General features: G+C 38.4%; 1 protein-coding gene across 2 annotated transcripts in view; it reads right to left on the bottom strand.

Moving 5' to 3' along the window:
• Nucleotides 1-9397: 9397 nt before the first annotated feature.
• Nucleotides 9398-26834, bottom strand: part of mpped1 (metallophosphoesterase domain containing 1) — a 44246-nt gene continuing 26809 nt past the window's right edge. Inside the window, exons 5-8 of one of the 2 annotated variants that reach the window (XR_010531698.2) lie at nucleotides 13780-13895; nucleotides 12821-12934; nucleotides 10479-11042; nucleotides 9398-9940 (exon numbers count right to left, since the gene is read on the bottom strand). Coding sequence is in view for 1 of the 2 variants with exons in the window: in XM_065265825.2 (XP_065121897.1) it covers nucleotides 10924-11042; nucleotides 12821-12934; nucleotides 13780-13895 (349 nt within the window). In the remaining variant the exon portion in view is untranslated. Of the gene's footprint in view, nucleotides 11043-12820; nucleotides 12935-13779; nucleotides 13896-26834 lie in introns of both variants that reach the window. The other variant, XM_065265825.2, reaches the window with a different exon arrangement.

The raw sequence follows: 26834 nt of genomic DNA, 5'->3' as shown, positions 1-26834 counted from the left end.
ACTAATGGATGATTTAGATTTTATAAACGGTAAGTTACTGGCCATTTACAATGGAACATTTTTACATTGGTGGACATACAAAATACTGAAAAGTTTCAATGACAATGCATGTTTATTTTTTCGCACTTTTATTAAGATACAAAAAGAAAGTACAGGAAAATGTACACAAAACCTCCACAAAATTCAGATGAATTTTTTTTTTAGGTTAAAGTCAATATTTTTTGTGACCTCTCTTGGAACTAAGCACTCTTTTTGACGTTATTAGATTTGAATAAAAAAATGTGGATTTCATTTCATTTGTGAACCTGAGCCACAAAATCAGGCATCACACACACACACACACACACACACACACACACACACACACACACACACACACACACACACACACACACACACACACACACACACACACACACACACACACACACACACACACACACACACATTTGTAGCAATAGCCAACAATACAGTACATTGCATAGGTCAAAATGATAATTTTTAATGCCGTAGCCAGATGAGTGAGGTCCTGAGGCAAAGGCGGGACGAGCCGGAGGGACGAGGGAGCCTGGCGGAGCTAGTGGGATGATGGGCCACGATGGAGACAAGAGGGCCAAGGTGGAGCTGATGGGTTGGAGGACCGAGGTGGAGTTGGGGTCTCGGAGGCTGGAGACATAAGAAACACCACCCCTGAGGTAAATGGCCGCTGGAGATCCTAAGGCCGACCCAACGCACAAAGCAAGCTGAGGGGCGTTCAGGTGCCTGCAAAACCAGGGCTTTAGAACTGGCTGATAAAGATTTAGAAGGAGGGAGTGGGAGGCTGGGCGGAGAGTGAAGGAGAGCTGGATGGGGCCAGTGGAGATGAAGTAGAGGTGTTGTTTTATTAAAGAATGTCCAAAAGCTGTAACACAGCTCTATTCTAATGCAAATACAAATATTAAACAGCTGTTCCTTGTGATTAAAATGCACTTCAAACACAGCAAAGAAAGTTGGATCTTGGCCAAATATTGTCCCATTCTAACAAAACATACATCAATGGAAAGCTTATTTGTGGCGATAAATCTCAATTTCAAATGACTGTTATGACTGTTTTTTGTGGTCCAGGTCACATTTAGGTTGAAGAGAGCCTGCAAGTTCCTTCTATTGGTTAAGTGTAAGAGGAGCTCACATTAATACTCGTCACTTTAGTATATTTTATTCAGTTTTTTTAATCATGCATATACATTTCCTCTACTTTTGGTTGTATTCTAATAAAGAGACTGATAATTACATATGGTCATTATACCAGTGCAAAAACAACAAATCTAATGGTGGCATGCTGCCCTATGACTTTTGCATCATATATTAATGTATAAGTCCCCCCCCCCCGGACTTCCATATTGCAACACCGCAAACAAATCACAGAATCCCTTTTTACTGCTGGATCAGTATGCGAAATGTCTGAATAGAGAAGCTCAATCGCTAAAATTCAAAGGTAAAAAAAACCTGCCAATAGTGTCTTCCCGCAGAGCTATGCAGGTGTGAATAGCCACAGACCGCCATGCGATGCATCCTCTATATTGCACAGAGCTCTCTGGAGAATGCACGCACACACATAACCACATCCTGAAAAGCATCCCATTTCTTGCTTCATGAGTCATTGGAGAAATTATTCGCTGCACAAATATAGCTTACATGTTCTTTGTATCTCATTAGACCAAACAGAAGAACAGAAACACTGAATAATTTTGATTTCTAGATGTTCCAGCTAATTATGTTCTTTGGAGACTGGCTGCAAACAGCAGGGCATCCTTTTAATTTGTATCCTCTAAAAACCCCATTAAAACGAAGCCAGCCAAAAAGTTTGCAACATTTTTTTTTTTTTTTCGGATTGTAAAAGTGAAACAAGGTAATTGAATATAGAGTGGGCTGCAGTTCTGTTTTTTCCCCAATATCATCTGTTGTATTTAACAGGCAAATGCAAACAGTGCTCCCCTTCAGAAGTGCATCCCTAAATTTGCTGCTCACATTTTGTAAACAAACCAATTACAGCAAATACGCAAAGTAAATATTGGTTATTTTTTGATGTAATGTTAACCTTTAGAGATAATGTATTCACAAGAATGAAGCCACAGTATGAGATTTACAAACAGATATTTTTCTAATTGTTAACCATTAAAAGTCTGAATAAAAATATTTTAATTTTAGGGAAGACAAAGGGGAGATTCATTATGAGTTATTTGTGCTGTTTCTTTGAATTTGTTTTAAGTTACTGGATCACTAAATGAATGGCAAATTTACTCCATGCACCTGCACTACCTCTTAAAAATGAGTGTTTACTGAATTCAAACCAAAGTTCTTTGTTCTTTCATCCTTAAAGAGGTTTTTAAAGGACAGCTGTGATATGCACGGTTATAAAAATGTGCAAAGAAATGTGCATCTTAATTCACATTAATGCTCATCTGTGCAAGCGTGTATCTGTTAAAGCTGTCGGTTGCGATCGGTTGTTTAATTCACAGGAAAATCAAACAAGGACCAAATCTGTTAATACACACACACACACATCAAGCAATGCAACTATAGTACATGTTAAGAGTCACACATTTTGTCGAAATCTCCGCCTGTTAATCTTATGATGGATTATATGTGGGAGAACCTGATGGGCTTTGGCAGAACATCTTCAATGCTTTCCACTTCATGGACAGATAATCCGGACAAGACTTCAACGACTTGTAAGACAGTTTGAAGTTTGTCAACAAGCAAACCAATGAGCTGCACCTGCTGGAGCTTGGCACAAGCCCCAACAACTAAGAAAATCAATAGCAATATGGCACAGCAGGAATATACATAAAGAGCACCTATATCATTACTAAAAAAAAAAAAAAACGTTATTTTGTGTATTTGTTATAATACAATGTCTTTATGCGTGGTTTATGGTTCAAAAACACATTATTTTCCACATACCATAAATTTTTGTAGCTTCAGATACTAGCTACATATTTTTTACAAAACTCATTGATTTGAAAAGCTCTGTGTCCCTGATTGGCCAGCTTATCTATACATTGGTCTGAATATCTCTGACGTCGGCCGGAAATGTGACACTTCTTACCATGTTTGAAAGATCGGGTAACAATGCAGTGCTAACAGGAGTTAACTTGCAGGCTGAGTCTGAAGCAAAAGGAATTATGATAATGTCGGTCTTTACTACATCACCAATCCCAGAAAGTTAACTGTTGCCTAGAATCCGTGTGTTTGTCGTAGTATAAGAAAGGAAATTTATGTTGGAGACGTCATCATTTACTTTGGGGTATGTACCTTTTGCATATCATTAACATGTACGCATACACAATTACACACCAAAGGAAATGTAGAATCTTGACCATAGCTGCCTTTTAAATATACATGCACAGGTAAATTTAGAACAGCATCGGCATGAAGTATAAGGCCTTGTCAGCGTGAAGAAAACCCTCAATAAAATGTCCTATGTATTCATCCTGATTTGATTTCATAGGTCAATGTCATCTTTTCTGAGAACATATAAAACCTGATACATCTATATCATATTTTAGGATCTCAAAACAGATGGCCTGATGTTCAAGACCTGTTTGCTTGCTTTATATCCTGTCATCAGAAAGTCTGTAGTATGTGAATATGCAAATTACATTATGATTGTATTTCACTGCTCCATAATGTTGCATTACTGTAGACTTCATATTCATGACATCATAATGTTGATAGGATTGATGTCATGAGGATGAATGACATCAGAGGTATGATTGTTATTTATGGCTTATTCATCCTCAATGGAAGCATCATGTCATAATAATTGTGTCTTAAATCAAAATGTCAAAGCATCAGTTTTCCATAGAACAAAAATGCTTGTTTGCTACTGCCCGTCACTGTGCAATTTTTGTCCGGTTTATTACACACACAAAAAAAACGATTTGTTCAATTGTGCAGGATTTGAATCTGGGCCACCTTCATGCTAAAGAAATTTAACTAGAACTAGAACAATCTGATATATATATATATATATATATATATATATATATATATATATATATATATATATATATATATATATATATATATATATATATATATATATATATATATAAAGAATGAATAAAAATGCATTTTCCCCTTTGGACATTTCTTATCTCATCCCCTTAAAAAAAACAGATGCACATTGCCCCGTATCATCACAGAGAAAACCAAGAGAATATGCTGTGTGTAATGTCCATCTGTCTGAGAGGACAACGGCCATGCCCTCATAACAATATAATGATCAGATCATTTAAGAGGATCAGATTGTCTCCTTTACGATTTTCAGTACAAACCTTAGCATTCAACAAGAGCCATGTGTTCGTTTTCATACCGCTACTGAGCTCTAATTAAATTATACTGCTGCATAATGAGAGATTGAGGCTAGATCAAGTAATTATTTGTGCATATGTTTTTCAAGAATTTTCACTTATTTGTTTCTTTGTGTGTATGTGTGTGTGTGTGTGTGTGCGGGTGTATGTGTGTGTCAGATATCGCAGAGCACTGGCAGATCCTTCAGAATGCAAGTTCAGACAATCACAATGGGGAAATTCGATGGAGAGGGAGGCGGTCACTTGCAGTGCCATACCTTTGCTTCAGTCAGTTTACCTATGCTTTAGAGAGACAGATGACGTTTTAGGCAGTAAATAATGAATGCTTGTTTTCTCTTAGTTCTGAAGGAGACTGTGGAGATAGTCTTTCAACTTTCTTAAGCTCTTTGTACAAATTTTGACCCACTGTGAAATTTAAGTATTTATTGGTAAATCTTCATGACCTTGAAAGAGCCACAAGGGTAAGCAGAAGGTTCAGAAAAAAAGTTTTTTTTACGATCTAACAATTCATACAGTTACTTACTGTAAGGACCCTTCTGTCAAAAAATTGTTATTATGTTATTACACTCTTAGAATGAATGTGTTAAAAACAACACATTAGTGTTGATTCTGGGACAACACACTAAATGCGTTGTCCCATAATCCACACATCTCAGTGTTATTATTGTAACAACACATTTTGTGTTACTTTTAACACAACTTGTGTTATATTTTAAAACAAAATCAACACAAAATAATACATAATGGTGTTAAAAGCTTAACGCACAAAGATGTGTAAATCCTTTCTAAGAATGTATACATCACCTCACATTTTAGATGGCACCTTCTTTTTTTTTTTAAGTCAAAAATACATTTTTCCTGGTGTGAGACAGGAGAGAAAGACCAAATCATCATCATCATTTCTATTGTCAAAGCATATAAAAGCATTACTTATAGAAATAGTGAATCAGAGAAAATACTAAAGTTTAAACATATTAGTCCCTGAATGATCTTTTAGGTTATGACTGTCAGTAAAGACCACAGAGAATTTACTATGTATGAGCTTGTTAAAAGACCGAAATAGCCGAAATAGCCCCCAATACCTCATTTACTATTCCCGACATTACTGTACTTCACTAATATAGTTCACTCGGATGAATGAAAGAAAGCGAGTGAGTGAATTCGGAAAAACTTGAGCTCACAGGAAGTGCTGCAGTATGGGCGCCATCTTTTGCCGAGATGCGATAATTCATTCGGCGTGAGCCTCAGTGGACGAGAAGTGACTAGCAGTGAGTGTACATCGATTGCGTTGTGGGGTTGAAATGAATGCACTCAATAGTGTCAACTATGATTTTGGACACCACTAATAATGGATGCTCCTTCATATAGTGCACTATTTAAGGGAGCTGTTTCAGACACAGCCAATGTTTGAAGTATTTGGACTGTAACGGAATCTGACACCAAGAATAGTTAAATCTAAATCTTAAATCAGAATCTGCATTAATGTTGCATTTTATCTGTTAATAGCAGTGCAGTACACTGTACACTGATAAGAAAAGAGGGCGGGCACCAGATTGGCTAGATTCTCAGCAGGGACTCCCCCACCCTCCGGCTCTGTTGTGACACTGTGCTGATGACTGAACTGGGAGGTTTTGTCACTTTTGGCATAGAGAAAGAGCTGAACAAAGAATGAGGTGGTGGGCTGGTTTTGCATGACTCCCCACAGAGTAAGTCCTTAGCGCCCCAAGCCATGTTAAAAGTGGGAGGGTGAGACTAAACTTGGCAATTCAGGCTAAATCTGGCGGCATCAAACATTTCTTCGGCGCTCTGTTGTGCATTTTTCTGCATTATGCCCAGGCCAACGAACAAACAGTAAAGTTATGACTTTCCAAGAGTTATGTCAGAGAAATGTATGTTTAGCCATTTGTATTCTGCACGCAATGAAACTCAGACTATTGCTCTTTTGCCCCTGAGGCATTTCTGCGGTGATGATGTTTTATATGTTAATGAAGGCAGATAGGACGATGTGTCTTGACCTTGCACATAAATTGCACCTTGTATCTCAGTCTATGGAAAACACTATGAAGATTATGGTAATTCTCATATTCATATAGATCAAAATATTAAAAGCCTATTCAGAAGAAATTCAACAAAGATCAAAAGAGCTCGGTTTCATCCCTACAGAGAAAGCGAATTAAAGGTGGTGAAACTACGGGAATCCAAAACCTAAAAAACCCTGTTGAATTAGTTTATATTACTTTTATGATGCAGATCTAGCTACCAACTACCTAATCTAAATAATAAATCTACACACATAAATATTTATTACACAGCGGATTGACTACAATTTTATTTCAAAGCTTTCATCTAAAGCTATACATTTTTTATCATTGTGTCGTTTATTAAAAGTGTCGCTTTTAAAAACGTAAACAGCCTCAAAGCATTGGTTGTTGACTTATTGTGTCAATCACAAGTGTTTAGTTTTTACAAATGTTTACAAACTTAGGTTAAACTTCATTTTAATTTGTGTATCTGTATCCTATTTGACACATTTCACTGTTTTTATATAAACCCATCACTATTTTGTTTATTGGTCAATTTCATGTGACTTTCCAAATATTATTTGTTTTTAATTCTTTTGAATAGTTTTTATTTTATTTTTGGGGATATTTTGCCTTAATTTGATGGACACTGTCTATAGGAAAGTACAGGGCGGATAGAGGGCTACAGAATTGACAAAGAATCTTGACCCGGGAATCGAACAAGGGTCTCCAAAAGTGCGTCTGCACCATATGTTAGAGCACTGCCTACTACACCATCGGCTCCTAAAAAGTACATTTTCTAAATAAATATGTCTTATAGGCTACAGGCATAACAACAAAAACAACTTAATGTTATTTTTAAATAGTTCAGGTGAGGTCCCACACAAGTCGACTAAAAAAAATTATTTTTTATATGCATTTTACCGCAACTACATGCAGTAAAAGGCTGAACATCTGCTTAACTATAAAAAGTGGTTATAATTATTTTGGTCTGAGGATATTTTCCCCCGGAGGACACTTGTATTCATTAAGGATGACACCGTATAGCAAATAACAGCATTCAGTTTTCATAGGCCTACTTAATGGTTTCTTTACAGAACAAGTCAAGCAACTTCTGCTTCAGGATACGCTTAATTCAAAAAGACAAAATTAAACGTCTTCCCCACAACAAACATTTCATAAGCAGCATATGACTGTAATCAGCATGCATTGTTGCGGTTAATTGTTTTGTGTTTCATTTTTTTCGCAGTGGCGCATTTGTTCCACCGCATTTCTCAGCAGCCCTGGCATCAAGGCTGCATCCCAAACCGCCTACTTCCATTCTATATAGTAGACAAAAAGCAGTAGGCGAGGCGAGTAGTATGTCCGAATACATATTATTCGAAAAACAGAAGGTGAAAAGTACCTTGATGACCTACTACTTCCGGCAAGATCCCGAAGTGTTCATTCGATGGGATCCTGGGGATCACTTTGCTATCCTCAGGAGAGGAGTTATCCATGAAGAAGAAGATGGAGGGGTGTTGTTTTATTAAAAATGCCTGAAAGTGGTAACATGGCTTTATTCAAATGCAAATAAAATTGCGCTTGTTTAAAGTCATTCCAGACTAACTTGTTGTTATGACGACATGTGTCAAGTGATGCATCAACATAGCGGATGTGGTACATCCGAAATCATTCATACTATCCATATTCATACTATATAGTACCTACTGTTTTAATGATCGATAAGTAGGTACCACATCTAATTCAGTACCTACTGTCACAGTAATGCATTTTCGGACATAGCCGTAGTTTCAAACGACACACCCCGGGATGTTTACTGTAGCTGTGCTAAACGTACATAGTAAACCAGTCCTGTGTTCAGCTTTAAGACCACAGAATCAGCTGACGAGGAGATACGGCGGGTTTGTCATTTGCAAGATCAGTTTATAAGACACGGAGAGATAAAAACAGAAATGGCTGACAGCAGAGGACATTCGTGTATATGGCACATGAGCCGACAGATGTTGATTGTGAGTACTACAGAGGATTCGGTGAGTGGATGCTGAAGAAAATGTAAGAAAATTGGGAATATGTAAGGTAAGATGCGGCCAGTGATGGAAAGGATGACAGAGTGTCTTTAATGGCAAGGTAAAAGCCTGCCCGGAATAAATTACCTTACATCCCGTAGGATTACTCATGTAATTATTTGAATGAGGGATTTCATTAGGGTGTGCAGAGGTGTGGAAGAGAGAAGAAGTGAAGTGATACAGGAGCGAGGACAATTTTACCTTTGTAAATTAAGTTTTAGCCACGTCCAGATAATTGATATGAAATTCAGAGCCCTTTGATTAGAACAAAAAAGTGTGGGTATAATAATGTAAGAATTGACTTCTCTTTCACGCAGCCACACAAAAAAAAGACGGACAAAAGGAAAGGCAGAGTTTAAAGAGAAAGAACACCACATATGCACGTGATCGAGGTAAGTTTAAATTTAAGGAGAACAAGAGAGTGAAAGAGATAAATGGAAATGGGAACTTCTAAGTTTGTATTATGTATAAGTGATCTTTCTGACATCAAAAAGCATTTCATATCTCGTCTGGATGGCATAAAAATGAATGAACCTAAAAACTAAATATGCCAAATAAAGAGAAATTATGGTGTATCTTCAGCAGTAAAATATGGGAATTCACAATGGCATTCTGGGTAAAAACAGCAGTAAACAAGACACATCATCCTATAAGAAAAGGCCCGTGAATAAACAAAGAAAAGGTGTAAAGACACAAAAAAGCAAAGCACAAAGTTTGACCAAATGCGAAACAAGTGAACAAACGGCAAGAAACCCTTTAAAAATAAAGAAGGATGAGACAGAAATCCGTCTTCTAGACATCAACTCATCCTTCCCAGTCACATTTTCCAATATTTTTCTTTTTATCTTCGATCTCTCCATCTGTTGATTTGTACATTTCCTCAGGCAATAAGAGAGAAGCGATTGATCGCACTTACACACAGGAGTCCGCACACACACACACACACGGCATGATAATTTGTTAGCTTTTATTCATCCATTTATACGGAGCAAATAAAAACCCTCTGCAACAGAATGGTCATATTAGGCCTAACGCCACACACGGGTAATGCAGAAGAGCTGTAAAACACATGGGAATAAATTATCACCAGGAGGAATGTTAATAAATTATAGTGGAGATCATGTGGATCAAAGTGCAACGTATTACTGTTATGCAAAAGGGCGCTTTGTGCGCATGTTGAGACGTTAAATGAAAAGCTTTTAAATATTTGACCTTAAACAAACACTTCAAACTACTGTAAAAATTCACACAGCTTCAGTAATAGACAGTTTGCTTTAAAACACACCCACAGTTTACACGTTTACAGTAAATCGAACAATGCATGAATGGCAATTTTTTGTTTCTTTTTTAAAACCATCAATATTTCAAAACATTACATTCCTATTTAGGGCCAGGACTTTTCTCCCACTGACATCCAACATGGCCCCTGAGTTAAAAAGAGCAACATATAACAAGAAAAAGCAGATTTAACAGAGAGGAAAAGTAGGATGAAAGACTTAGGGGCCAGTCACACCAATAGCGTTTATGGCAGTTGCAGGCGCCTTTTTTGAATGATATTCTATGGGCAGGGCGCGTTTGCGCGCTGTTTATGCGCGCCGAGCGCCTTGCGGTTTTTTGCCGCCTGCCGCGGACGCGTTTTTGAAGGAGCGCTGAGAGCGGAGAAGCGCCCGACGTCATTCGTGTCTTTCCATTGTCCAATCGAATGAGGGGAGAGGCGGGCCTTACGTTGTGGCGAGGGAAGTTTACAGTTGCTTTGAAGAACCGGACTCCACTCGCTCACTCTCTCCTGCGTGTTTGTGCACCTCTCATCCTCAAACAAGGTCAGAGCAAGCGTCCTCTTTTTAAAGTTTCTGCTGATATGACAGTTAACAGCAAAAGAGCGCTCACGCTTCAATATTTGATTGACAAGACAGCTGACTCGGTGGTTGCTTAGCAATATGAAAAGCCGCGTCGCACTGCTCTTTTTTAAAAAAAGGCAGTGCGTCGCGCCTTGCGTTTGCAAGCGTTTAAAGCGCTTTTGGTGTGACTGAAGCCTAAGACTCGAAGAAGGAGACCCTGAACAAACTTGTCTGCACCATAGCGCTCTCTGGGTACATCCTGGAGCGTTCAAGGATGGAGCCAGAGCAAAAAATAAAGAAGCTGGGGATTTTTTAAGTCCATTGAGGCTACAAGGTTACGAAGTTCCTTTAATAAGTGCCAGCCAATGATGAGAAAGCATGGCTTCCCATCATCTCGAGCCCTGATTGGTTTCCATGAACGTATAAATACACGCGATTGTCACGCCGATTCAAGTGCAACGCAAAAGTCAATTTCAGAAAAGAGTTCGAAAGTCCATTTTGAGGAGGCAAAATGCACGGCACAAAATGAATGAAATTTTCTTGGGAAAACCCAAAAAGCGTCTCTCCCTCCAGCTCTACTGTATATACACTATGTACACCCTGATTGGAAAAATGCAGTAGTGGGTGCGGCGTGGTTCAGTCATGAGCTCCTGGGATTGGGCAAGTCAAAAACGATGGGCGCGTTCACAGGCTGGAAGTTCACTGTGCACGCAGAGGCATTAATGAATGTGGTGGTTCCATCGGTCATCATACCGTAACCTAGCTCACACAAACAAAATTCATAGATTCAAAATACTGCAGGACATTTATGTAGCATTGAGTATATAAAACAGTTAGTGCAGCTAAGGTTAAGCTAAAAAACCTTAAACTTAAGCTAAAAATGTATGTAACTGTGTTATGCTATGTAGGACTATAAAATTGTAAACATCAAAAAATTACCTGCATGTTTTATGTTTTAAATTGTAATAAAAGACAGAACTGGAAAATGTTTACATACTGTCATGCATAACGTATATGAATGCAATTGCCTTTCTCTCTAAAATATTAATTCTCTATTAGGCATATTGAGTGCAACTATATTTACTGTGCATAAGAATGTGATCTAGTTCTTGCAATAGAGCTGTCAGAAGCCAAGGCACCATGGGAGAAAGCGTGCCCTGCTAACCTCAAAACAGGGTGGATTGACATGACAGTATAAATTAATATGTTTGAGATCACAGCACGTCTCCTTTATGGGCTCATTGTCTGTATAATTTATGAATATTAATTTTTCCATTTGTTTTAGGGCAGCATAACTATAAATCGTGACTTATTGTTTGCAAAATAAAAGTTTTTGTTTACATCATATATGTGTGTGTTTAATAATTATGTATATATAAATACACACACATATATCTACGAAATATTTACATGTGTGATTTAAAGTTATATCAACATATGTTTTTATGTTAATTAAAAGACCCTCACTTTCTATGACTTTTCAGTGATATTGGACCCATTCACTTTTTCTTTAATTTTGCACATATGTCCCTTTGTCAAAGTGCTGTCAGTCAAATCCATTCGACTTAAGCAGGGGTGCCCAAACTCGTCCTGGATGGTCAGTGTCCTGCAGAGTTCAGCTCCAACTTCCCTCAGCACACCTGCCTGACAATTTCTAGTATGCTAAGTAAAACCTTAATTAGCTGTTTGATTAGGGTTGGAGCTAAACTCTGCAGGACACTGGTCCTCCAGGACTGAGCTTGGGCACTAAAGGAATGCCTTTATAAATTAAACTCCATTTCACGTTTCAGCTACAGCCAATTTCCACGCTTCTGCTTCCTCAAATCCAATCCACTTGGCTCATTCTGAGTCCATATAATTTACACTCCATTACGTATTTTCACCACATTCGCCCCATGTACTCCAACGACAAGCCAAGGTAAAAAAAATTTAGGCTATAAAAGAAATTGTTTCATTAAAAGGCACCAGAAATCGAGAAAATGGCATTTACTCCAGTAAATGTTTTTTCTGGGGGACCCATGCTTTAGGTAGCATTAGTCTGAAGCCTTGAAATGAAATTTTTTTGGGAACGGACTTTAGACACGCGAGTTGCGCACACACACTAAAACTTCTTAAACAGCGTGTGAGCACTGCATTGAGATCTGTTTCGCGTCTTGTGCTTAAATATTTAAATTGGCATAGCTTCAAAGCATGTGAAATTATACACTTTTGTGACGATGCAGCACTGGTTTGATCGGATGCGTTAAATGCATTAAAAATGTTAATTTGTTATTTTTAACCATATCTAATTAACACATTAAATTAACAGCCCAAATAAAAGTATATTTTCTCTTAAAATTATACATGCATGTGTGTGTATTTATATTTATACATAACTATTATACACAGTACACACACACACATATATGATGTACATATATGATGCACACATATATGATGTAACGTTTTTTCTGCAAACGATTAGTCACAATTAATTGCTATGCAGCCCCAAATCTTTGCGAAAAGTTGCATTGTGAACTTTTGTGAGTGTAGGTTACCTTCATGAATGTGTCCAAAAACATGTAGTTTGGGCTGAACTCTCCTCTGAACTGTGTTCAGTAGTTCCATGCAACCAACACGTTGCATCTTTCTGGGCACCCAGTCCAAAAAACCTATTAAAGTAAATGATGCACGATGACATAACAAAGCATTGACAGAGAGAAACACAGTAAAATGAAAAACCTGCAAGAATGATAGAACGGAGTAAGAAATTGAGGCTTTGAGGCTCCAGGCATGTGAATTATGGGGTGTAATCTCTGTAAATTTAAGTCCAATTCAATGAAGTTTAATACCTCTGGAGCAGTAATGTTACAAGTGCTTTTTCGATCTTTGACCTTTAAATAATAATGTTAGTTAGTTCAACTCAAAAAGATTAGTTTACACAATATTTTTGTACAACTTATTAAAGGCAACCAGGTAATCCTTTTTACAGTTTGTGTTTATATACAGAAAGCAAAAAATGACTGAAAGCAAAATGATTGGGACAGACAGCAAACTCGATTTTACAGTCTTATTTGCAGTCTGACATCTATACATGTAACGCAAACGTGCACTTTTTAATCTTCGGAGACGACATTTAGGGGTAATTTGCAACACTTACTCAAATGTAAAGAGAGACACAATCTTATGAGAATGAAGCGTGTCACATTTTCTAAGCTCAAATACTTTTAAACTGTCAACATCTTTATGCAGAAACATACTCTCTGTACGTCTAAGGGTGTGTGTGTGTAAGGTTTTTAAAATGTGTGAAGGGATTTGCCGCACTGAAAAGGAGCGTCTCATTTTTACATGCTTTAGCGGCCAGCTGTAGCAACTCCATCTGTCAAACCACAGAGTGCGAGTGTGTGAGGATAAGGACGAAATAAAACTGTATGTATGTATTACAAAAAGGCTTTGTGTGTGTGTGTGTGTGTGTGTGCGCGCGCGTGTGTGTGTGTGTGTGTAGTGTAGGTCTTACCCAGAGGAGGGCAATGTGTGAGAAGGATATCCGTGGAATCTGGGATTTGGTTCCACTTGTCCAGTAGAGCTTGTCCTCGTGGTAGATTAAAACCCCAGCCGTAGTACCATGGTTGCCTGTGTGCACACACCAAAAAAAACATTGTTAAGGCCTAGTGATGTGTAACATTGTGAGTTTGATCATAACCACCTGCATCTTTTCTTGTTTTGCACTGATCTTGTTGCTGATGAAGGTGGATGACATTTCCATTAGGATCTGTATGTGGGGACTGTACGTGCGTAATATTATACGTCTATGATGATAAAATTACAGGAAAAATAAGTCCCATCACGAATAGAAGTGGCTTTGATCTGACTTTCACATCTTTCAGAGGACAGGAAAAGATTTGAATTGGACCAAACATGAAAACAAAAAGGAAAAAATGCCATTGTGAAGACATGGCCTAGTGGTTAGCCACATGTGCTCAAGTTTGAGTCAGTGTTGTAGTTGAGTCCAGTTCATTCGAGTCAAGACCAAAAACTGTTGAGTCCAGATAAACCTTTATGTCTTGATTTGGACTCAACACTGACTTGACAGTTTTTGGTCTTGGTCTTGACTCGAATAAGCTGGACTCGACTACAACATTGGTTTGAGTCCAGCTAACATAGTTTGCCAGCATTTATTTCCTTTCTTCCCCAGATTTTCTAGCTATCTTAACTAACAAGGGTACCTTGGTTAACCAGCCTCATCTATCTACAGTAAGTTAAAATGGCTACTACTGGTTTCCCTGCTGGACCCGCACCCCCCCCCAATATTAACCAACCGGAAACTCCAAGCAGGGTGTTTTTAGGCTCAAGCCTGTTTATAGTTTTTAGATGGGCAGTGTTAAGTGATCTGAAAAGTGTACTAGTTAAACATGCACTAGTTAGGACCAATTCTTACAAGTTCAGTCCACTGCCAATGCAACTAGTTTGTAATAATGGTTATAATGAACACAGTTGGTAAAAGTGACTGAGAACAAAGAGACGATGGAGGAAAGACAGAGAGGAGAGAGGTAAGAAGAAACAGAAAGCAGGAAGAGACTGAAACAGAAAGAGAGAGAGAATTGGGGGAGAAGCTTATGGCCCATCACTTTGATTGCAGATGCAGCTTGACTGACGGTATAGAAATTAACATGTCACTAACAATCTGTCCCCAGATCCATCTTCCTCCACCATGGCGGATTTACGCATTTACGTGTACGAATATGTTAAAATAAAGTGTGCGTGTGCCAGTTTACACATGAAGGTTCCTTTGCCTTTACGTAGATTTTGTAATTTATAGAGCGCAGTCACTTGAAACGTTTACTTTTATAGGCTGCTTGACACATCACTGTCCTGAAATACAAATACACGCACACACAACAGGAAAGACTTTGAGGAGCTATCCAAAGCAGCCCTGGGCTCCATCATCTCAGTAAGGTCAAGAGGGAAGCAAGTACTCGTGGGAGACCAAATCCGATTTTCCTTTGATTTTGTGTTATTATCATTCAAATCACTTTAGAGTCTAAACATTTATGATAACATCTGAAGGTCCACGGACGCCGTTTGAATAATCTAATCTTAAAACATTTCAAATGGCCTTTGCATTTTGATGGTGCTGTTGAAATATTCATTTCCATCTTTACATGGATGTCTCAATTATACTGGATCGGGGAAAGGACTCTTTATTGGTGTTCCAAACAGCCTTTTACTAAGTGAGAGGATAGAGCTTAATAAACACACACCCCCACCCCACACCCCCACCCCCCCCCCACACACACACACCCACACACACAGAGAGTCCAATGTGAATACTAAAGAAAAAAGAAAATCCTGATTAAGCAGGGACACTGTGAAACGACTTTAAAAAGCTTTAAAATCCAAGCGTGTAATTCAGAAAGTGTGACTTTAATAAATAAGATTTTGATAAGGCCAGACCATTAGACCAACATGTGTAATTCACTTAAGTGTGACACAGAGCAACCAGTGCGCTTGATTCACTGAACCATCTGTGTATTTATCATTTCAGATGTTGTTTTTCATTTTGTCAGGGTGAGTAAAAAAACAGATGCTTGCTTTAGTGTCGTTTCTCCCATGATGCCACACCACCACCAAAGAAGAAACAAAGTCGATTCAATTTTACATTTTCTGGACTGAAATACACTTGAGCGGTGTTAAACAATTTATTTGTATGTGCGTGTACAGGTTTGGCTATATTTGTCAAGGCCAATTCTTTAAAAATGCCTTCACAAATAAAAGCTGTATGAATTTCTTTGTTCTGCTAAACAGAAATGAAAAATATTTTCTACTACTATGGAAGTCATTTGTGCCCCAGGCCTGCTTGATTACACACATTCTGCAAAATAAATTCCTATTCGACCAAACAAATACATTTGTATAGGTTTGGAACAGCTTAATGGTTAATGATGACAAGAGTTTATTTTTTTTAAACTATCATGAAAAACCTAAGGGTTGTATACGTTTTCAGCATGAAAAACTGACATATAAACTAAAACATTTAAAACCCTACATAATATTTTTCAAGCTCATAAATCGGACAAATCATGTTTTGCATTATATGTTATAATGTTGATGTGTGTTAAGGTTAGAAATATGTAACCAAGTTTGTGAAAACCCAGCTATTGTCATTTTTTGTGATCATACTACATAATGTAAAGAACATTCAGTGAGAATATAACCTTGATATCTTTAATATTGACTGAGTAAGATTGTGCCAAAGATTGAAATCAATGATAAAAATCAAACTTTGATGCTCCTAATATTATAAAATTAGATTATGACACTTTAGCCTGGATTAGGTCACAAATAATTATACAGTATTATAACGTTTACTATGAAAACTACTGCATTTATGAGGGGTCTTAACTAATACAGCTATGCTGTGTGTGTGCAAAAACTCCATTGGCCAAATCATATCGGTGAGATTTTATCATAAATGTTTAAAACGGACAGCTGGGAGGAAAAGGCCGTGGGGCAGCTGTGCTTCAATATTTCATTCCATTGGTTAACTTCAAGATTCTCTGAGGAAAATAAGATGAGACTTATAAGAAAATCTCTATTTAAAAAGAATGCATTAATGATTGAGAGAAATGTGAAATCTAAATCAACTCTTGCTGCTGGTGAGGTGTTGCATTTTCAGCAGAAAGATAAAGTATATGTGCTAGCATGACAGAAATCAATGAGGGCATAGAGCCGAAGATCAAAAGGTTCATTTACGGGTCAATAGAAGTTTGTGCCTATTAAGGTGCCTTTGGAATTGTTAAGATGCAGCTTAGTTTTATATGCAGTTTTTAAAGTTTGTGTTAACATTGCTTGAAAACATGGTACAATGAGAGCCTTTTACATCAGGATATCTGTGTATTTTTTAACAATCGTACTTCAAAGGTCACCAAAGCCACCTTAATAGGCAGCTCACTAAGTTTTAGAAGTGAGCAATATCTACATCAAAATCTAAATCAATGTATGCATATATACATAAACACACAAAATAGGAGAGCTCTGTTCATCCTCACCTGTGGCGATGTAATTAAAGATGCTGGTGGTATCCAGACCCTAATTACAGAGGTGTATGTATTATTATGCGTATGTGTTTCCACCACAGAAGCAGGTACAGTATGCAACAGTGAATAATTAGTAATGTGACTTTTTTGACACTGACCCAAATGTGTGTACAGAGCAGGAGAGGTTGGCAATGTGTAGGAATAGGATGTTGCACCTCTGAGGAGTTCAGGCAGCATCAGGCAGCCACTTTATCTGACACACACACATAACCTCATTAAGAGATACTGTTTCAATTAATAGCTTGCGGGTCATAGTGGTCCACCGAGATCTTAGCACGTAAGAACTGCAGTCAACATCGCACAAGCACTCACGCATACACACATTGGTGTGAATGAACAATAAGGATACCCTTGATTTCATATTCTTTACAAAACTATAAAAGCCCACAACACTTTTCAACATACACACATACACAAACTTTCACAGAATTTTGGACCGTTCACTTTGAAATCTATTAGGAAAAGAGGGGTGGTTGTGGATATAGGGTTGTATATTGTAAGGCATATTTGTTTTTGAGGGTTATGTATTTTATATTTAGGGACTGCTTTTGTATGTTTGTACAGAATTTGTATATAAGCATTTAGTGCAGTTGTGTCACTGTGTTTTTTGTGTAGTTTTGTATACAGTAGTCAGTGCACTGTGCTCTGTTGTGTAGTTGCATTCAGTAGTCAGTGCTGTGTTGTGCAGTTGTAAATTTTGTATGTACAGTATTCAGTGCAGTTTCCTTTCACGTCATGACTGACGAATTGGGACCACGCTTTGCGGGACCAATCTACTTCGAGAAAGTACAAAAACGCCAATGAACTTGGCATTGAGGTATTTGCATCTGTCGGCACTGCGTGCTGAAGTTAGTTGGAGAAAGCACTTCAGCAGAGGCTCGCGGATTTCCCTTTACTTTCAGTTTTGAACTTGAGTTTGCGTGTGTGCAATTTACTCCCCTGTGTGAGTCATCAACTCAGAACAGCATTAAAAAGTGATTTCCTTAAAAGAGGAGCACGAGTAGATTTTGTGTCTTTTTAAAGACAGCCATTCTCTCGTGTCACGGCGAGTGCGTCTGTTTAAAGATGTCATTTCGTCCTTGCAGTTCCAGATGTGGCAAATATATGGGTCCTAAGGATCGTCACAATTTGTGTCTTTTGTTCTTGGGCATTCAGCACGCTGATGCAGCGTTTGTGTAGCCCGGCTCCACCCTCCTACGTGCTTCCGGTTAATTTTCACTTCGCTTTAGTACTACGTCTGGGACTGCTGTGTAGAGTTTCGTTTTCTCCTGCAAAAATCTGCAGGTCCAATCAGTGAACAGAGGGGGGTGGCTAAGAACGATGACCTTGAGATCGTGCGTCAGTTGGAGTTGTAGTTCAATAATGGCAGTGGAGAAATACATGAGAAAAGCTATTCTGTCCGTTGTTGCAAAACTGCCGAATATACAACAGTTAAAGCCGAAGCAAGAACCAGCGCTCCTAGTTCTGTCCAGATGGGTTCACTTTCCAGTATGCCTAGTTCATTATCGTGGGTTAAGTAACAAGTAGTGAACGGCCTTCTGCATTAAGCCCAGGTTCCGCATCTTAAACACAGAAGACAGAAGGTTTACGCAGGCACTGGAAGGGTCAGCTGCAGTGCAGTTTTGGTAGGGATTCCCAATTCAACAGTCATGACGTCATAGTCATGTGATCACAACCCCCGTCGCCACAGTTTGTTGTTCCATTGCTGATACCAGCCAGACACTGATGCTCGGCTTTCTCAGCAAAAATAGCTGATTTGGTATTGCACCTGCTGCTCGTTTAATACTCGCGCGGCAGGGCATCACCAGCTGATGCAAATACCTGCATGTCAAGTTCATTGCGTTTTAGTTTCTCAAAGTAGATTGGTCCCGCGAAGTGCGTTCCCAATTCGTCGGTCACAACATGACGTCTCCATTGCCTTAATTCAGGAAATGGAGTTCACGGTGTTGTTTATTTGTTTGTTTGTTTGTGTAGTTTTGCATTTAGTGTAGTGTGATGTCCATTTTATGGATTTTTGCAATCAATACTGATTTATTGGGTTTTTATGCAGTTTTGCAAAAAAATTGTGTTGTATATTTTGTGTAGTATCACATACAGTATTCAACACAATGTGCTGTGTTGTGTAGTTGTATGTTTTGTATATTGTAGTTTTCTTTACAGCATTAAATGCAGTTTGCTGTGTTGTGTATTGTACTTTTTTATACAGTATTCAACTCAGTGTGGTGTATTGTAGTTTTGTGTACAGTATTCAACTCAGTGTGCTCTGTTGTTGTGTATTGTAGTTTTGTATACAGTATTAAATGCAGTGTGCCGTGTTGTGTATTGTTGTTTCGTATACACCATTCGGTGGAGTTTGCAGGATACTTTGCTGTGTAGTTTTATGTTTTGTGTACTTGTATACAGCATTCAGTGCAGTTTGATGTGTTGTTTAGTTGTGTGTTATGTATTGTTTTGTAAACAGTATTTAGTGCAGTCACTGCAGTGTGGTGTTTAGTTGTATATTTTATACAGTTGTGTATACAGAATTCAGTTCATTGTTGTGTAGTTTAATGTATACAGTGCAGTATGCCGTGTTGTCTTTTGCTGAACTGCAGGGCCGGCTGGACTTGGATGTTTAATCTGAAAGAAGCAAGCGGTCCATTCACACGAGCCTCCAGCCGGAAAAGCACAGCTTGAGAGACCAGCTTAAACACACACTGCAGCTACTGCGCTCCACACCGACACACAAACACACCACAGAATAAGAGAGGGAGAAAGAGAGAGAGACCATGGATGGAAGAGTATATCAGTCTCTGAAAATACAGGGATTAGACCGGCCTTGAGTCGATACAAGTGTGTGTGTGTGTGTGTGTGTGTGTGTGTGTGTGTGTGTGCTTATGTTTTTCTGTGAAAGATGGCTGTACATGCTTTGTGTAACTTTTCCTCTTATTCTCTCTCTCTCTCTCTCTCTCTCTCTCTCTCTCTCTCTCTCTCTCTCTCTCTTTGGGTTCAAATGTGGTAAATATGGGACATTTGGTCCCCAGCATAATTTATGCAACACCCAGCATGAGACATACACACACACATACATACATTTCCAAACACACACATGCAGTCACAGATTTACACACGAGATAACGTCTGTTTGGATTTGTTTTGTACATTCTGGAGTCATTGATTCTCAGAATGATGACGTGTAATTGCTTTCAAAAAATGTAAAAGCAAAAATACAAAGCAAACCCACTCAAACCAATTGGTAATATCTCATCAATTATGCAAGCATGATGGATCAAATATGTAAATTCATTCTGACCTGATAAATAAGTCATTTTGACATTTTAAGACAGGAATTAATGAGGAGACGAAAGGGGAAACCGGTCGGCAGATTTAAACCTGCACTGTGTCACAACTTGATGTGTCAGAGCACATATGCTAATTGTCAGGCACGGTTATGAAAACAATTAGGTGTTAATGGTAGTCTTAAGTATACATTTAGTGGATTTGAAGCATTTCTGGCCCAGTGCATCCAAACCGGACAGTCCGAAAGGCAGGAGTGACAAATCCATCTGTGCAATGAGACATCTGCCTACACAACCTGACGTCTCACACAAGCACGCACACACACACACACAGGCCTGGGCACACAACAGACTTCAGAACAGCTGTGTGGACTCACACTCATCAACAGGAACATTCACAGCACTGATTAACATCACCAGCCAAGAGACACACACACACACACGTCTCTATACAGCACACAAAGTGTTTGATAGCTAAGGGCTGAATTTAACACACTGACAATGGAGAAAGGGTTCACCAAAAAGTGATACATTAAAATAAAATCAAAAATATTTACCTTAATGTCCGTATCATTTTCTGTAAGTTCTTCTACTGAACACAAAGGAAAAACCTTTGTGCCGTATTCAGCCTTGATGCATCATGACTGTTTACGTCAACAACCAGTGCCGTTTGATCATTGCATGCTTTTGTTGTATGGTATAAACTAGCGTGAGTATTCTTCACTTGCATTCGCAGAAGAAGAGAAGTTATGCAAGTTTGGTGCCGCATAAGGGTGAGTAAACCATGGGTGAACTATCCCTTTAAAGTCCATCTGTCTGTGCTTCTGTTATAGTCCCTCTGTGCATTTCTAAAAGGCCATTCAAAAGAGCATCTTCATTCCTCTAGTGACAAAATCTGAGGTTTCACTAAAAGACCTGTAAAAATTTGATGTTCAATAAACTGTAATCGATTTTGGCTGGTCACATGATCTCAATATGTCACTCCCCCCCCCATGAGGTGACCCTCTCAATGTAAAATAAAATAGCCTCAGAGTCATAGGAATGTGCGTTATTTTAAACAGTTTAAGCAAGTATAATTAATTTCATAATGAATACTTTTTAATGCACTTTTAATGAGTATCCTATTCATTTATGCATACATAAGAGAAATTATCACCTGTGATAATCATTAACATACCACAGATGTGCTACGTTGATATTAGGTTGAAAATAACCTGTATTTTTTTCTATTAAATGATCAAATGAAAACAATAGCATTGTTTGGAAATCTAAAAGTATCACTGCAATAATTTCTAATATTCAGAGCCATACCTACACTGTAAAAATATTGCAGCATTTAGTTAAAACATCTTGGTTTTTCAAGTCATTTCCACCTACTATTTTACGTTTTGACCTATGATAAGTTGACATAACTTATAAAAACCAAGTTGAATTGTTTAACCTAAAGTAACATAAAAATATATGTTGATTTAACACAATATAGAATTTTGTATTACAGTGTACTGTATATCCAACTAGCATTTAAAACTTGCCCAAAAAATAATAATACAGAAAAAAACAAAAAATTACTATTTAGCTCAACAGGACTTTAAACTACAAAGCACATGCTTCTCTGAACGATTACTTTTGTTTCTTCCGTCGGGGTCCCTTGGCTTTGTCTCTCGTCTTTCTTTCGGGGGGATTTTAGGAGCGTTGAGAATTACGTGGGACTCAAACAGACAGCGTGCATGCTGCGCTAATGAGATCCCTCTGGAAGCCCTCAAACACGCTGTCATACGTTATAATTACGTTGGCAATACATTAAATTGTGTGTTAGTGGTTTGTATATGGTGTCAGGGTGCTAAAAGAAAATGAAGAGATGGATAGAGAGAAAGACAGTTGGTAAAAGCAGGATGAGAAATAATAAGGTGTAAAAAAGTAATGGGAGAAATGTATATACAGTATTGTGAAAAAGGGAGGCAGTGTGTGTGTGCGTGCGTGTGTGTATTCGGAGCTGTAGCCAGTCCCATCTAGTCAGAACTGTGAGGAGCAGGTGCAGTACAGCAGTACCAGTGTGTGTTTGTCCATGTGTGTATGTAAATGAGTGTGAATGTGTTTCAATGATGAGTGTGTGTGATTGAGATGTCATATGAAGAGGCTTGGAGCGATGCAAAGCTATTGCCTTCTGGGTAATGAGGGGAAAAAGGGTGAGAAGACCCTGGAGCGATAAAACACACACATGCACAGACACACATAGGAAGCAAGGTGAGCTGGTCAGGTCATACAAACTCACTCCTGCTGTGTTAATGCGTCTTGTGTTAACTTCACTGGCGCTGCCTTTTGCCTCAGGGGATTTAAAACAGTTAGAGTTAAAAACTTTATTTCCCATCTCAGCCTGTCAGTGATACTGTGACAGAGCTCAAAACTTCCACTGCTACCTCCCCTGACATACCAGCTCCATGTGGAGCCACTTAAATCTTGTTTAATGCAGCTGCAATGACATTTTTCTGAATGAATAATTAGAAAATGCACAAAAGCACATGAGATGATTGTATTTGTGTGAATATTTATCTGCGTAAGAGAACAAACTTTCTGTAACTTTAATCGGTGGTACAATAGTCCCCACATCTATCGAGTTTTACCACATTTTCATTCTTCTACAGCTGTGTGAATGACATAAATATATCAAGCCAGATAAAGGAAGAGAACTGCAAAGACAAGCATAGTTGGTCACCAACATATGTTGTGTTTTGGATGATGCTGCATTGCAAATTTGATGAATTATTTTTTTGCCGTTCTTTAGAAGTGAAATTGCTTTTGACTTCGTTTCAGAGCCTGTATCTTGAATTAACTTTATATTCTTACCCCTTTGGCAAAGTATAAATCGTACAAACATTGTGATGTTTCTGCTTAAAACAAGGAAAAACAAATTGCCATTGGGGAAGAAAAATAAATAAGACAAAATTTGAATTAAGAATATGATTTTTTTGGGTGTGCTGGTGCCAGGTTTCTGAACTAGCTTAACCAGTTGGTTTATAATTGTTAATGCATAACCAACAGAGAGAGAGAAAAAAGCAGCAGTGAATCCTGAAGAGACAGAAGGAGATGTGGAGGTGAGCTATATCACAAAAAACAAACAGATTTTACCAGCTACCTTTTGATGGTGAGCTGCTTGGCTTGCCAGCTAGACCAGCCAATCAAACCAGCGTAAGCCAGTCCAACATCCTGGTCTAAGTGGGTATTTTTAGTAGGATGGAGAAAAAGATCCGCAATGAACAGATGGTTTAGAGAGGAATCACATAAGTGTTTGTCTGGGATCGTGGTGTTTCTAAAATCAGCGGCTAATTCTGCCTGCAAAACTGCTGGACATTTTCTTTTCTCCTCTTCCCCCTCTTTCCCACAGAGTGATAGTTGCCTTAGCAACCATGGCAAATCTTCCTTTTCTCAAACAGATGTCCCATTTAGTTGGAAATTAGAATGTGTAAAAACCCAGGAGACTCAAATTATTTCCAAGTTCTCCAGGAGGAGGGAGAAGAGAAGAAAAGAGGAGCGTAGAGAAGAAAGGAGTGGCGAGGGAAGGAGAGAAAACAGAAAGGGTGGGTTGCAAATCCTCCTCCTCCTCAGGAAGTGTGAAAGTGCGTTGATTAGCCGTCGCTGTGGGGCAGCTAATTCTGCGCCCGGCCAAAGAGCCAGCAGATGAATAAAGACACCCAAGCAAGATGAAAAGATACACTATGAGATGAGTATGAGCCACTGTACAGTCCATCTTTTCCTTAATACAGTTATTCTCTGATTCATTTCCGTTTACATCGCAATCGGATCGCAATTATGACTTGGCAATATGACAAAATGCTCCGAAACGTTATCCAAAGATGATCGCCTGTTTTTCAGGTAAACAAATTTGCCGTTTACGAGGATGTAAAGAATTCCCCAAGAGCCATGTGCGCTCACATATGTGCTAGCATGCAAACACAAACAGTGTGAAAGAGAAGTTTACGCTTGGAGACCAATTTACAGGTAATGTACAGCCAAGCCATACAACCGCATATTCTGTTTCTTTTAATAAAAACATCCCCACTCCTCTTTCTCTTTAACAGAAAGAGTGACTGAAAAAAACAGGCAGGAAAAGATGATACACTGAAATATGGTTTGCACACAAAGACACTTGCCCTTGGTTTCACAGACAAGGCTTAAGGCTAGTCCTAGATTAAGACACTAAGGGCCAGATTTACTATACGGGGAAAATTAGCGCGAGAGCGAAATTCCAAAAAAAACGGATGGGAGTGGTAATATCTGTGGGTTTTTTACTAAAAAGCGCAAATCAAATAACACAGGTGTAACAGCTGATTTTCATAATGACCAACGCAATCTACTAAGAGCAGCGCAAATTAGTTCAGGGTCACAAATAAGCAGAGCTGATGAGGTGCAGGTGATCTACTACACCTGATGCGCTTGAGTTCAGCACCACGGTCATCACAGCGGAAAAATTCGAGGAGTGAAATCCCAGCTAAGGAAGCCATAGTATACTGAAATGAACTGGAGGACAAAAAAGTTTTGAATAGGTCTGGTATTGTGTGACTTCTCCTAGTGACTATTTTATTTGCAACATGATCTCACAAAGTTCCGTGGGATAGTCACAGAATGTTTTGCTCATTTTTCCGTGGCATTCTCACGGATCTCTGCATATTTCCGTGGCCCTGCCATGCCATGGAAAAATGAGCAAATTCGTGAGATCAGGTTGTTTATTTACTTCAGCAAATAAAAAATAACATGGCCTGGCAAACAAAATTTTTGAATAATATGTCCATTTGGCATTCTAAATAAACTCTTACATGTTAAAACATCCTTTGCCTTGTATTATGCGTTCTCTGCTCTCTGTGATGCCTCTTTTTTTAGCAACAATTGCAGCCATTTCAAGCGCAAAATGATTTAAGACATGTTTTTTTTCTAGGTTAAATTTGACATTAAATAATGGCGCAAATACCAGTCATAACACACACGCAAACATTTCAATGATTCACGCACGGAATTTACTAATCTCTTTCCAAAAATTTTGCGTCTGAAAGGGAAACTTGCAAAGTCGCAAAAATAACTAGACTAAACCTTCTCAACGGTAATTATCCACTGCGCATCTTTAGTAAATCCAGAGAGTCGTTATTTAATGCCAAAATGATGGTTTGCGCTGGCGCAAGCTGTTAATAAATCTGGCCCTAAGACACATTATACAGACCAGTAATGTCTTTTTCTAAGGCAAAAGATGCTTAAACAACTTAATTTTACTAAGACCTAGTCCTGGCTTTATCTAAGCCTTGTCTGTGACCAGCAGTGGCGCTCCTTCAAATTTTTTATAGGGGTGGCAAGAGGCCACAGTAAATCATGGGGTGATGCAATAAACAATTTTTTACATAACATTTGAAAAACTAAGTTACTTTGCAGGGATCCACAATAAGCATAGCACAATGTTCGGACCAGATGACAGAACTGACCGATGATGCGAATTAGATCTCAACACTTTCCTCACGCGTTTTATAAGGTTTGTGTTCGTATTCAAGCAAGCGTGAAGACAAGAATGACAGCGCACAAAATTATCTCAAAGAAGGAGGAGTTTAGAGCGTATTCTACAGTACACATCATGCAAGTTTATTACATGTATTTGTAATACTGTATAGTTTTTAGTCAATGTCCATGTTCATTTATAAACTAAAGTTATTATTCTTAAAAAACTTCACTCTTTCTAGTTGTGGGGGTTGCCAGTGTCTTTTTAGGGGGTGGTGTGCCCCCACAGGACGTGATGTCATAAACTTTCCAAAATGCAACTTTCCAAAATGCATTAGTGTCTCTAGCCACATATTAACTCCTGGTGCCCCACATTACACAGGTCAGCCACAATGTGTCTCACAATATGTTTAAAGGTAAAAAAACGAAATTCATAGTTACATTTAAACTTTGACAGTATTTGTCACTGATGAAGCAGAGAATAGTAGGTCAGGAGCTGGGGTAAAAATGCTATCACACTCACAGAGAACCTCTTTGTACCTAAAGAGTGCATATTAGTACCTCAAAGGTATACAGTCCTCTGTCTTTTTTATCTGTTATCTTTTTATCTGTTATCTATCCGTAATCTGTTTTAAAACTGATTCAAATTTTTGTTATAAATCTAGTTGTGTTCAGAAACATTGCGACAATTTCAATCCAGTGTTTCAATGTTCAATATTGAT

Source organism: Paramisgurnus dabryanus, chromosome 1, assembly GCF_030506205.2.
Source record: "Paramisgurnus dabryanus chromosome 1, PD_genome_1.1, whole genome shotgun sequence".
Taxonomy (NCBI): Eukaryota; Metazoa; Chordata; class Actinopteri; order Cypriniformes; family Cobitidae; genus Paramisgurnus; species Paramisgurnus dabryanus.
This window is presented reverse-complemented; position numbering and strand designations above follow the sequence as displayed.